The sequence below is a fragment of the Crotalus tigris genome, unplaced genomic scaffold (assembly GCF_016545835.1).
Source record: "Crotalus tigris isolate CLP2741 ecotype Arizona unplaced genomic scaffold, ASM1654583v1 scf7180000024513.1755786, whole genome shotgun sequence".
Lineage (NCBI taxonomy): Eukaryota > Metazoa > Chordata > Lepidosauria > Squamata > Viperidae > Crotalus > Crotalus tigris.
The window spans coordinates 596,865-610,000 of NW_024100685.1; the positions used below are offsets into that span (position 1 = coordinate 596,865).

Here is a 13,136-nt window from a genome sequence, read left to right on the forward strand (position 1 = left end):
ATTCCTGAGCCAGCCATGCTGAGGGGAAAGAGAGGTTTCCAAGCTGAGCCATCCTGGTTCAGGAATTCTGGGAGTTGAAGTCCACAACTCATAAAGCGGCCTAGGCCTAGGCCAGGGGTAGGCAACCTTGGCTCTTTTATGACTCGTGCACTTCAACTCCCAGAATTCCTGAGCCAGCCTGGCTCAGCTTGGAAACCTCTCCCTTTTCCCTCAGCATGGCTGGCTCAGGAATTCTGGGAGTTGAAGTCCACAAGCCGTGAAGGGGCCAAGGTTTCCCTCATGCTGGCTTAGGAATTCTGGGAGTTGAAATCCACGAGTCATAAAAGAACCAAGGTTGCCTGCCCCTGGCCTAGGCCCATTAGTAATTCGGTGCTTTATATATTAACTTCTTCAATCTAGATCCAATTTTACACCATCAAATGTTTCCTCTCTTCTTCCCACACTAGGCAAATACAATTCTTATTGTTATTAATAAATATTGCAATTGAATATCAACATCCTTGTTACATTTTTTTCTCATAACATCAGTTTTAGATAACTTTTCTAACCAAAACATATCTTAATTGCATTGGCACTTAATATCCGTATGTTCAATCCGTTTCCTGTTTTTGCTTTTTTTTAAAAAAAAATAATTTCCCATCAGTATTCAAAATGCCTCTATTGTTTATAATTTGAAAGTAAGTTATAGTTGTGTAACCAAAAGCTTCCCTTATTCAAACGTCTTAGCGTTTTCTTGTTTCCTTTCCCATACCAAAATCTAATATTCTAATTACAAATCCGAAGACTGTAGAAATGGAGAACACTGTCTTATCCCGGAGCTCCAGAGTGCCTTGGGCATCCTCACCCTCGTCTGGGATGAATTTGTGCAGAACCTCTTCTGAAAATTTTTTTTGGGGGGGAAATCAGTTTCCCGACGGGATTGCTCCCAAGCCATAGAGTGTGGGGAGGGGGCTGTCCAACTTTGGAAACTTTAAAGCTTGTGGACTTCAATTTATGTGCCATAAAGAAAAAAAAAAGGGGGGGGGATTGTCAGCCTCTTCTCCAAAGCGCCTGAAGGCAGGACAAGAAGCAACAGATGGAAACGGATCAAGGAAAGAAGCAACCTGGAACTCAGGAGAAACTTCCTGACTGTGAGAACCAACTCCCAGAATTCCCCAGCCAGCATTAACTCTGGATGGAGTTGTGCTACCCCTGGTGTGCAACTTGGGGGTCCTCCTGACAGTCTTCCAATAGTTGAGGGGCTGCCCCAAAGAAGAGGGAGTCAAGCTACTCTCCAAAGCACCTGAAGGCAGGAGAAGAGGCAACGGATGGAAACTAATCAAGGAGAGAAGCAACCTAGAACTAAGGAAAAACTTCCTGACAGTGAACAACCTGCCTCCAGAAGCGGTGAATGCTCCAACACTGGAAGTTTTTAACCAGTGGAACAACCAGTGGAACAACCTGCCTCCAGAAGCGGTGAATGCTCCAACACTTAACCAGTGGAACAACCTGCCTCCAGAAGTGGTGGAACAACCTGCCTCCAGAAGCGGTGAATGCTCCAACACTGGAAGTTTTTAAGAAGAGACTGGACAGCCATTTGTCCGAAATGGTGTAGGGTTTCCTGGCTGAGCAGGGGGTTGGACTAGAAGACCTCCAAGGTCCCTTCCATCCTTCTGTTACTCTGACGTGTTGCCCTCAGCCTGGTTGAGATGGTCTCCTTCCAAAGCAGTGGCAGCTACCTGCCTGCCTGGTTTTCCTTCTGATGTGGCTGGATTCAAGCCTATGCTGGGAGGAGGGGGATGAATAGGGCCCCCTCCCCAACCCTTGCCCATTCCCACATTTATTTTCTTAACTAATATCCTGGTTTCTCTGAAGACGTTGGATTTCATAATCTTTGGGCTCCAGCACAAAGAACTCATTCTATTTTCCTCCTGCCTCTGATTTTTCTCTTTTATGCTACATTTCATCCCTCCCAGCCCCCCCTCCTCCTTTCCCCCCCACCCAGCATTTGGACTAGGTCTTGAAACAAGTAAATATATAACGTTGAGTCATGTGGTTTTCTCAAAAAGGAAAGAAAACAAGTCAAAGACTTCTCTCTATTTTCTCGTTCACCTTGAGAGCGGGCCAAGCTTTGGCGCTTCAGCGTCTCCACTCTGCTCTCTGGGGCTGGGCTGGCTGGCCGTGGGCTCAGAACGGGGGTCTCGAAGCAGTTTAAACTTCAAGGCCTTTTCAGGACTCCCCACCTTCAAATCCTTGGCACTGTCATCGTAGGCAAGGGATCCAGCGGAGGGAGGGCTGTGGGCAAGCTTTGGCCCCAATCCCAACCACGAGAGGATCCTGGTTTTGCTTTTAATTATTTCTTCAGACAGAGAGCGCCTGGGAACCAATAAAGAAGAATATCGGTAGCTCAGGGTTCAAATGTGGGGTCCTGGCACAGATGATGTCACCTAGTTTGGGTCATGAAATGTCTGCAAGAGAACAACCCAGCTCAGAGAGCACCAGGGACCCCACAGTCCTCCTCCTCCTCTTCTTCCTCCTCCTCCTGCTCTAGCACTGATGATGTTACCTAGTTGGGTAATGAAAGGTCTGCAAGGAAACCACCAAGCTGAGAGAGCACCAAGGACCCCACAGTCTTTTTCCTCCTCCTCCTCCTCCTCCTCCTCCTCCTCCTCCTCCTCCTCCTCCTCCTCCTCCTCCTCCTCCTCCCCCCCACAAGCCCCTCTCCCTTCTAGCCCTGATGATGTTGCTTAGTTTGAGTAATGAAATGTCTGCAAGAGAACAACCCAGCTCAGAGAGCACCAAGGACCCCACAGTCCTCCTCCTCATCTTCATCTTCATCTTTATCTCCTCCTCTTCCTCCTCCTCCTACTTCTCTTCTTCTTCTTCTTCTTCTTCTTCTTCTTCTTCTTCTTCTTCTTCTTCTTCTTCTTCTTCTTCTTCTTCTTCTTCTTCTTCTCCTCCTCCTCCTCCTCCTCCTCCTCCTCCCTCCTCCTCCTTCTGCTCTAGCACTGATGATGTTACCTAGTTGGGTAATGAAAGGTCTGCAAGGAAACCATCAAGCTGAGAGAGCACCAAGGACCCCACAGTCTTTTTCCTCCTCCTCCTCCTCCTCCTCCCTCCCCCCCACAAGCCCCTCTCCCTTCTAGCCCTGATGATGTTGCTTAATTTGAGTAATGAAATGTCTGCAAGAGAACAATCCAGCTCAGAGAGCAACTCTTCCTGGATGGAAACCAATCAACGAGAGAAGCAACCTAGAATTAAGGAGAGACTTTCTGACAGTGAAGACAATTAACCAGTGGAACAGCTTGCCACCAGAGGTTGTGGGTGCTCCAACACTGGAGTTTTTGAAGAAGAGACTGGACAGCCATTTGTCTGAAATGGTCTAAGGCAGTGTTTCTGAACCTTGACAATTTTAAGGCATGTGGACTTCAACTCCCAGAATTCCACAGCCAGCAATGCCTTAAAATTGTCAAGGTTGAGAAACACTGGTCTAAGGTCTCCTGCTTGAGCAGGGGGTTGGACTAGAAGACCTCCAAGGTCCCTTCCAACTAGGTTATTCTGTTATCTAAGAGACTGCCACAAAAAAGAGGGGGGGGCGTTTCCACCTATTCTCCAAAGCCTCCGAAGGCAGGACAAAAGCAACAGATGGAAACCAGTCAGGGAGAGAAGCAACCTGGAATTAAGGAGAAACTTCCTAACAGCCAGGACAATTAACCAGTGGAACAGCTTGCCACCAGAGGTTGTGGGTGCTCCATCGCTGGAGTTTTTGAAGAAGAGACTGGACAGCCACTTGTCTGGAATGGTATAGGGTTTCCTCCCTGAGCAGGGGGTTGGACTAGATGACCTCCAAGGTCCCTTCCAGCTCTATTCTGATTAATTAATTAACAGTGGAGGTGGTTGATTGGGCTCCATTGCCATCATATATTGAGGACTAACTGTACAAAGGTAAAAAAAAAATATTAACAAGCCAAAAAGCAAACAAATAAAGACCAAAACAATTTAAAAAAAACCCGCGTGTATTGAAAAGCTCTCTTCCTGCAGAAAAGCAAGCATTTGTGTGTGTGTGTGTGTGTGTGTGTGTCTGGGGAGGGGGTGTCAGCATGCCCCCCCCTCCGGCAAAATGAAAACTGACTTCTCCTTCAGGGTGGAGTGACAGACGACAAGAGCGATGACGGGAAATCCGTGTCCACCCTCAACTTCGGAGTGAACCGGCCCACCGTTTCCTGCATCTTTGACTGTAAGTGTCCCCTGGGTGGGGGGGGGGAGAAAGAGGGATCTGTGGGTCAGGGCAGGACCAGCTCTGACACTGGGGCAGGGATGCTGAAAGCGCTCCGAGTTCTCGGTGTCGCTTTTAGGGGGAGAATTTTATTTCATTATTTCGGACCTGCCCTAGAGTTGGTGTGCTCCGAGCGAGTCATGGAGATATTGACAGACACTGAAAGAAGAACGAAACCGTAAAAGAGTAATAACCACAAAACGCATTGAGAAAGGCACTGGTGGTGTTCAGCTGATTCGCACCGGTTCGGCATAACTGGTAGCTAACTTTCTTTGACTTCAGAGAACTGGCGGAAGTCCTAGTCCAGGGATTCTCAACCTTGGCAACTTTAAGACTTGTGGACTTCAACTCCCAGAATTCCTCAGCCAGCAAAGCTGGCTGAGGAATTCTGGGAGTTGAAGTCCACAAGTCTTAAAGTTGCCAAGGTTGAGAACCCCTGCACTAGTCCTTTTTCGCAAGGCCCAGAACGGACCGCTAGGAGTGCATGGATGCTGCTTCTGGATGTCCGTTCTGGGCCTCAGAGGCCTGGGAGAGGCCTCCCAGGCCCAGAACGGCCCACCGGAAGTGCGTGGATGCTGCTTCTGGAAGTCTGTTCTGGGCCTCGGAGGCCTGGGGGAGGCCTCCGAGGCCCAGAACTGCCCACCAGAAGTGCGTGGATGCCACTTCCAGAAGTCCATTCTGGGTCTTGGAGGCCTAGGCCTGGTATAGACTTCTGGAAGCGGCATCCATGCAGAGAGCCGGTTGTTCACGTATTTGAATCCCACCATTGGATAAAGGACACAGGATGGTGTAGGCCAAGGCTCTCCAAACATGGCCGCTTCAAGACTTGTGGACTTCAACTCCCAGAATGCCTCAGCTGGCTAGTAGTAACACAGTCCTTAAGCGAATCTGCCTTCCCCATTGACTTTGCACATCAGAAGGTCGCAAAAGGGGATCGTGTGACCCCGGGACACTGCGACCGTCTTAAACATGAGTCAGTTTCCAAGGGTCTGAATTTCGATCACGTGACCGTGGGGATGCTGCAACGGTCGTAAGTTTGAAAAATGGTCCTAAGTCCCTTTTGTCAGGGCTGTTGTAACTTTGTGATCAGTCACTAAATGAACTGTTGTAAGTCGAGGACAGCCTGTATTCAAGACTACTCCCCCATGCCGCCTTCCACCGGATTCCTCTTGGATGAGAACCTCCAATGTAGTAAAGGCTACAATTGATAGCACCGGAAGGTGCTAGGCCAGGGGTAGGCCACCTTGGCTCTTTTATGACTGATGGACTTCAACTCCCAGAATTCCTCAGTCAGCCATGCTGAGGGGAAAGGAGAGGTTTCCAAGCTGAGCCAGGCTGGCTCAGGAATTCTGGGAGTTGAAGTCCACCAGTCATAAAGCGGCCTAGGCCTAGGCCAGAGGTAGGCAACCTTGGCTCTTTTATGACTGGTGGACTTTGACTCCCAGAATTCCTGAGCCAGCCTGGCTCAGCTTGGAAACCTCTCCCTTTCTCCTCAATATGGCTGGCCCAGGAATTCTGGGAGTTGAAATCCACGAATCATAAAAGAGCCAAGGTTGCTACCCCTGCATTAGGACTAGGCCGCTTTATGACTGGTGGACTTCAACTCCCAGAATTCCTGAGCCAGTCGTGCTGAGGGGAAAGGGAGAGGTTTCCAAGCTGAGCCATTCTGGCTCAGGAATTCTGGGAGTTGAAGTCCACGAGTTGTAAAGGGATCATAGTTCCCCCATGCTGGCTCAGGAATTCTGGGAGTTGAAATCCACAAATCATAAAAGAGCCAAGGTTGCGTACCCCTGTGCTAGGCAGAAAAATACTAAAATAGGCAGCAATTTGTAACTCTTTCTTGAAAATTACCTCTAGACCTGGGGCCTCCAAACATGGCCCCTTTTAGACTTGTGGACTTCAACTCCCAGAATTCCCCAGCCAGCATCCCCCAATATGCATAGCTGGCTGAGGAATTCTGGGAGTTGAAGTCCAGAAGTCTGAAAGTGGCCACGTCTGGAGAACCCCTACTCCAGGCCTTAGCTTTAAAGTGAGATGTTCCGTATTGCCGCTTTTGTTGTGTTGTTATTCACAACCTTTCTCTCCTTAAAGACGGAAATCGCTACCATCTACGTTGCTACATCTACCAGGCCAGGGACCTGCTAGCCATGGATAAAGACAGTTTTTCAGGTAAGCTGAGATGCTGGGCTGGGCTGCTCGGTGAGTTTAGGCAAGGGCAGAATATATGGAGATGCAGATGTAAAATCTGCTCTTTTCTCACAGCAATCACACATGCATGGGTGTCTGTGTGTGTGTGTGTGTGTGTGTGTGTGTGTGTGTGTTTATGTGCATGTTTGTTGCCTTGAACTCAAAGCCTCACTCCAAAAGGATGACCTCATCCTGCCTGATTGGCTAGACCGAGTGGGAGTAACTTTCTTCGCATGGACGGCAGCCAATGACAACAGCCGCCACAGATGTAGACAAGATGGAATTGCGATTTGCTGTTGGTGGAACAAAGCATAAAGGACTGCTTTTCAGGGTCATAAAAATGAAACCTGGTCTGGATGCAAAGCGGAGACAAAGGGGTCTTTTGAAAAAGGCTTCGAAAGGGGGTTGGACTTCAGCGCAGTCCGTGTTCCTCTGACTCAGGGCGAAAGGAAGGACCTTCAGCAAACAGCTAAGGGATCACGTGGAGTGTCCGTGCCGCTTTGTAAAGCCTTAGTAAGGCCACATCTGGAATGCTGCATCCAGTTTTGGTCACCCACACTACCAGAAAGAGGTTGAGACTTTGGGGAAAAAGGGCAAAGAAGAGCCACTAAGACAGTGTTTCTCAACCTTGACCATTTTAAGGCATGTGGACTTCAACTCCCAGAATTCCACAGCCAGCATTGCTGGCTGTGGAATTCTGGGAGATGAAGTCCACATGCCTTAAAATGGTCGAGGTTGAGAAACACTGCACTAAGAGGATCAAAGGCCTGGAGACTAAAACATACGAAGGATGGCTGCAGGAATGGATTTGTTGTTGTTAATTGCGAAGTCGTATCCGACCCATTGCGACCTCATGGACGACGTTCCTCCAGGCCTTCCTGTCCTCTACCATCTTCTGGAGTCCATTGAAGCTCACGCCTCCTGCTTCAGTGACTCCATCCAGCCATCTCATTCTCTGTCGTCCCCTTCTTCTCTTGCCCTCCATCTTTCCCAGCATCAGGCCCTTCTCCAGTGAGTCCTTCCTTCTCATTAGGTGGCCAAAGTATTTGAGTTTCCACTTCAGGATTTGGCCTTCTAAAGAGGAGTCAGGGTTGATCTCTTCCAGGACTGACCGGTTAGTCTGATAAAAAGTGCCTGGGGGAGAACATGAGGGCAGTCTCCCAGGGTTTGAGGGGCTGCCACAAAGACACTGTGTGTGTGTGTGTGTGTGTGTGTGTGTGTGTGTGTGTGTGTGTGAGCCTATTCTCCAAAGCACCAAAAGGCAAGACAAGTCCACGCATTCAAAATGATTCATTCATTTTTGACGATGGCATCAACTAGAATCTGAAGAAGCAGGAGTGATTGTGTTGTGATGAGCAGGAATGGTCAAGACGTCCTTTGAAGGATGTCACTTCAGCTTCCAGTTTGGTGGCCTCCTTCAAGGGAAGTATAGGGGGTACCTTGCTCAATGGTAGTAACTTTGAGAGGGATCTCAGAGTCCTAGTGGACAATCACTTAGATAGGAGCCAGCCGTGTGCTGCAGCTGCCAAAAAGGTCAACACAGTGCTGGGCTACATGAACAGAGGGATAGAATCAAGATCACGTCAAGTCTTAATACCACTTTACAAGGCCTTGGTAAGGCCACACTTGGAATACTGCATCCAGTTTTGGTCACCACGATGTAAAAAAGATGTTGAGACTCTAGAAAGAGTGCAGAGAAGCGCAACAAAGATGATTAGGGGACTAGAGGCTAAAACACATGAGGAACGGTTGCTGGAATTGTGTATGTCTTGTTTAATGAAGAGAAGGACGAGAGGGGGCAGGACAGCAGTCTTCCAGTATCTCAGGGGCTGCCCCAAAGAAGAGGGAGTCAAGCTATTCTCCAAAGCCCCTGAAGGCAGGACAAAAAGCAACGGGTGGAAACTAATCAAGGAGAGAAGCAACCTAGAACTAAGGAGAAACTTCCTGACAGTGAGAACAATTAACCAGTGGAACCACCTGCCTCCAGAAGTGGTGAATGCTCCAACACTGGAGGTTTTTAAGAAGAGACTGGACAGCCATTTGTCCGAAATGGTGTAGGGTTTCCTGCCTGAACAGGGGGTTGAACTAGATGACCTCCAAGGTCCCTTCCAACTTTATTATTATTATTATTATTATTATTATTATTATTATTATTATTATTATTATTATCAATCATCGCACAGTCAGCCAGATGTTCAGACTGGATTTGGCATTTTGTCTACCTATCGAGTCCTTACCCAGGACCTGGGATAGGCAGATGTGGATGTTTGATGGTATTACAGATATCGTCGCAGGATGGAAGCAGTTCCTAATAACGCCTTTTGCAATTGACTAATAGCAAATTTGTCAACGCCAATGGTGTTCAAGTGGTGCTCCAGTTGTTTTGGGATTGCGCCCAAGGAGCCTATGACTATTGGTACTACCCTTGCTTGCTTTTGCCACAGTCTTTCTATTTCTATTTGTAGGTCTTTGTATTTTGTTATTTTCTCCAGTTCTTTCTCATCTATTCTGCTGTCTTCAGGCACTGCCACGTCCACTATCCAGACTTTTTTGTCTTTCTTATCGATAATTGTTAAGTCTGGGGTGTTATGTTGCAGGTGCTTGTCTGTTTGAATTCTGAAGTCCCAGAGCAGTTTAATTTTATCATTTTCTATGACTTTCTTTATTTTATGATCCCACCAGTTTTTGCTTACAGGCAAATGATATTTTTTGCAGATCTTCCAATGCACCATTGTTGCTACTTTGTCATGCCGCTGTTGTAATCAGTCTGTGCAATCTTCTTGCAACAGCTTACCAAGTGGTCCACTGTTTCTTCAGCTTCTTTGCATAGGCGGCACTTACTGTCTGTTGCGGTCTTCTCAATTTTGACTTTGTATGCATTTGTCCTTAAGGCTTGGTCTTGTGCAGCCAGAATTAGTCCCTCGGTCTCTTTCTTCAATTTTCCTGCTCTTAGCCATTGCCAGGTTTTATTATTGTCTGCTTTCCCAGCTATTTTTTTCATGTATTGGCCATGTAGTGCTTTGTCTTCCCATGCCTCTATTCTGTTCTTCATTTGGTCTTTCTTGTAGGCCACTTTGGTCTCTCCAGTAGTCAGTAAGCCTTCCTGATATACTAATTTCAGTGCATCTTCATCATTGTTCTTCAGATATTCTTCCAAAGCCATTTTTTTCTTCTTCAACCATCTGATGTATTTGTAGCATTCCACGCCCACCTATTTGCCTTGGTAGATAAAGTTTATCAATGTCACTGCGTGGATGAAGGGCATGATTCATTGTCATTATTTTTCTGGTCTTCCTAACCATTGCTTTTAGTTCTGCTTGAGTCCAGTCCACTATTCCAGCTGTGTACCTAATGACTGGGATTGCCCAGGTGTTGATTGCCTTTATGGTATTTCCTCCATTGAGTTTGGACTTTAAGATCTTCTTCACTCTCTTGATGTATTCACCTCTAATCTTTTTCTTGACTTCAGTGTGCTTGATGTTGTCAGCTTGAAGGATACCCAAGTATTTGTAGTATTCTTCCTCGTCCAGACTCTTAATGTTATTTTCGTGGGGCATCTTGATTCCTTCAGTTTTCACTATTTTTCCTTGTTTGATAGTAAGTGTGGCACATTTGTCCAAGCCAAACTCCATTACAATATCTTGGCTATATATACGGACAGTGTTGAGCAGCGATTCTATTTCAGATGATGTTTTTCCATACAGCTTCAGATCATCCATATAAAGGAGGTGGGATAGTCTGGCAGATGTTTTTGATGTTTGATAGCCATGTCCTGAGTTATTCAGTATTGTTGACAGAGGAAACAGTGCAATAACAAATAGTAATGGTGATAATGAATCTCCTTGAAATATTCCTCTCTTGATATTAACCTCTCCCAGCTTCACCATTGATCTGCAACTGTGTCTTCCATTGTGCCATCGATCTTTGCACAAATTTTCTGATGTTTCTACTTACTCCTGTTATTTCTAGGCACTTGATTATCCAATCATGTGGCAGAGAGTCAAATGCCTTTTTGTAGTCAATCCATGCCACATTCAGGTTGGTCTTCCTTCTCTTGCAGTTTTCCAAGATCATTTTGTCTATTAGGAGTTGATCTTTTGTTCCTCTGCTATTGGGGCGGTTTCCTTTCTGCTCAGGTGGAAAGAGATTGTTTTCAACTAGATGCTGTTGTACTGCATCAGCTACCACACCAGTTAGTAATTTGAAAGTTGTTGGTAAGCAGGTAATTGGCCTGTAGTTACCTGGTGTTGCCCCTTTTGCTGGATTTTTCATTATTAGGTAGGTTTTCCCAGTTGTTAGCCACTTTTCAATTTCTCCTCCTTGTAGTATATTGTTGAACTGCTTGGCAATGAGTGGGTGTATAACAGTTAGATGTTTCAACCAAAACCCATGCAGTTCATCTTCACCTGGTGCTGACCAATTTTTGATTTTCTTTGCTCTTTTTTCTACCATTTTTGTTGTTATTACTAGTTCTTTCATTTCAACTTCTGTTTTATTTGCATCCACCTCTTTTAACCAAGCCGCATCCTTGTTGTATTTCTTTGGGTTATCCCATATCTGCTTCCAGAACTGCACTGTTTCTTCCTTGTCAGGTACTGACTGATTCCTTGCAGTTTCTCATTATTATTATTATTATTATTATTTGGACGCTGCCACAGTTGTAAGTGTGCAAACAGTCGTAAGCCCCTTTTTTTCAGCACCGTTGTCACCAAATGAACACTTGTAAGTTGAGGACTTCCTCTGGACATGCTAAGAGTGCAGGGCTCTTTCCCTGGTGCAGATGTTTCTCAAACTGCCCCCCTCCCTCTCTTCCTTCCCAGACCCCTACGCCATCGTCTCCTTCCTACACCAGAGCCAGAAGACGGTCGTAGCGAAGAATACGCTGAACCCCACCTGGGACCAGACGCTGATCTTCTACGAGATTGAGATCTTCGGGGCTCCCCAAAATATTTCCGAATCCCCTCCCGACGTCGTGATTGAGATCTACGACCACGACACCTACGTAAGCGTGTGCGAAGGGCACGGAGAACCTGGCTAAGCAGGTCGCCTCAGTTCGTCAGGGCAGAGATGGTGGGCGGGTGTGAAGAACACAGCCCTGACATCACAACTTAGAGGTGGTTTCTTGCAGGCTTTGCACGACCCGGCTAGGTAACGCCACCAGTCCTACCAGCCTTTCTAGTCCAGGTCTTCTGGCCCTGATGGAGTTGCCTACTTGGGTCATGAAACGTCCGCAAGAAAACTCACCAAGCTCAGAGAGCACCAGGAACCTCAAGGTCCTGCTCCTCCTCCTCCCTAAAAACCCCGCCCCCTTCAAGCACTGATGACGTTACCTAGTTTGGTAAGGAAATGTCTGCAACAAAACCCACCACGTTCCCCTGTGATAAGGGGGGCTCCAGCCATCTCCCTCCGTCCCTCCCTTCCCTTCCCTTCCCTTCCTTCCTTCCTTCCTTCCTTCCTTCCTCCCTCCCTCCCTCCCTCTTTTCCTTCCTCCTTCCCTCCCTTCCTCCCTCCCTCCCTCCCTTCCTTCATCTCTCTCCCTTTCTTCCTTCCCTCCCTCTCTCCCTCCCTCCCTTCCTTCCTTCATTCTTCCCTCTCCTTCCTTCCCTCCCTCCCTCCCTCTTCTTTCCTTTCTTCCTTCTTCCTCCCTCCCTCCTTCCCTCTCTCCCACCCTCCCTCTTTTCCTCCCTCCCTCCCTTCCTTCTTTCATCTCTCCCTCCCTCTTTCTTCCTTCTTCCCTCCCTCCCTCCCTCCCTTCCTTCATTCCTCCTTCCCTCCTTCCTTCCTTCCCTCCCTCCCTCCCTTCCTCTCTCCCTCTTTTCCTTCCTTCCCTCCCTCCCTCTTTTCCTCCCTCCCTCCCTTCTTTCATCTCTCCCTCCCTCCCTCCCTTCATTTCCTCCTTCCTTCGCTCCCTCCTTTCCTTTCTTCCTTCTTCCCTCCCTCCCTCCCTTCCTTCATTCCTCCTTCCCTCCTTCCTTGCTTCCTTCCCTCCTTCCCTCTTTTCCTTCCTTCCTTCCCTCCCTCCCTCCCTTGCTCCCTCCCTTCTTTCCTTTCTTCCTTCTTCCCTCCCTCCCTCCCTTCTTCTTCCCTCTCTCCCTCTCTCCCTCCCTCTATTAATTCTGGGCAGGTCTGGGTGGCTTACAATGTAATAAAAAGCATATAGAAGTAAAAACAACTGCACACACACACACACACACACACACACACACACACACACACACACACACGATTAAAATGACAGAGGATTAAGAGCCATCTAAGACTGCCCCCCTCCCTCCAACCAGGGTGCGGACGAATTCCTGGGCCGCTGCATTTGCAAGCCCACCCTTGACCACACGCCGAGGCTGTCCTGGTGTCCCGTCATGAAGGGCGGCCGGACTGCCGGGGAACTGCTGGCCGCCTTCGAGCTGATCCAGAGAGAGAAGGTGAGTCGGGGGGGGGCTTCTGGGAGGATGTGGGGCCTGGGGGAGCCCTTGGGGGAGGGGGGAGGGGCGCAGGAGGCCTGAAGGCTGGAGGGAGGGGAGAGGCAGCCCAGCCGAGGGGGGGCCTCCGAGCAGCGCTGCCCCCCCTAGTCAACCCTGGGAGGAGGGGGTCTGGGTGAAGCCACAAGGCCATCACCCCTGTCCCGACATTATGACAAGCAGTCCTTGATTTACGACTGGCCGCTTAGCGACCGTTGGAAGTGGCGTTCCTGCGG

At 48.1% G+C, this 13,136-nt stretch overlaps 1 protein-coding gene across 11 annotated transcripts in view; it reads left to right on the forward strand.

Annotated features, from left to right (window-relative positions):
- Positions 1-13,136, forward strand: part of DYSF (dysferlin) — a 155,047-nt gene that overhangs the window by 67,814 nt on the left and 74,097 nt on the right. For all 11 annotated transcript variants that reach the window (XR_005555553.1, XM_039333809.1, XM_039333817.1 and 8 more), the window contains 4 exons: positions 4,123-4,216; positions 6,347-6,424; positions 11,263-11,444; positions 12,724-12,864. Coding sequence is in view for 10 of the 11 variants with exons in the window: in XM_039333809.1 (XP_039189743.1) it covers positions 4,123-4,216; positions 6,347-6,424; positions 11,263-11,444; positions 12,724-12,864 (495 nt within the window). In the remaining variant the exon portion in view is untranslated. The remainder of the gene's footprint in view (positions 1-4,122; positions 4,217-6,346; positions 6,425-11,262; positions 11,445-12,723; positions 12,865-13,136) is intronic.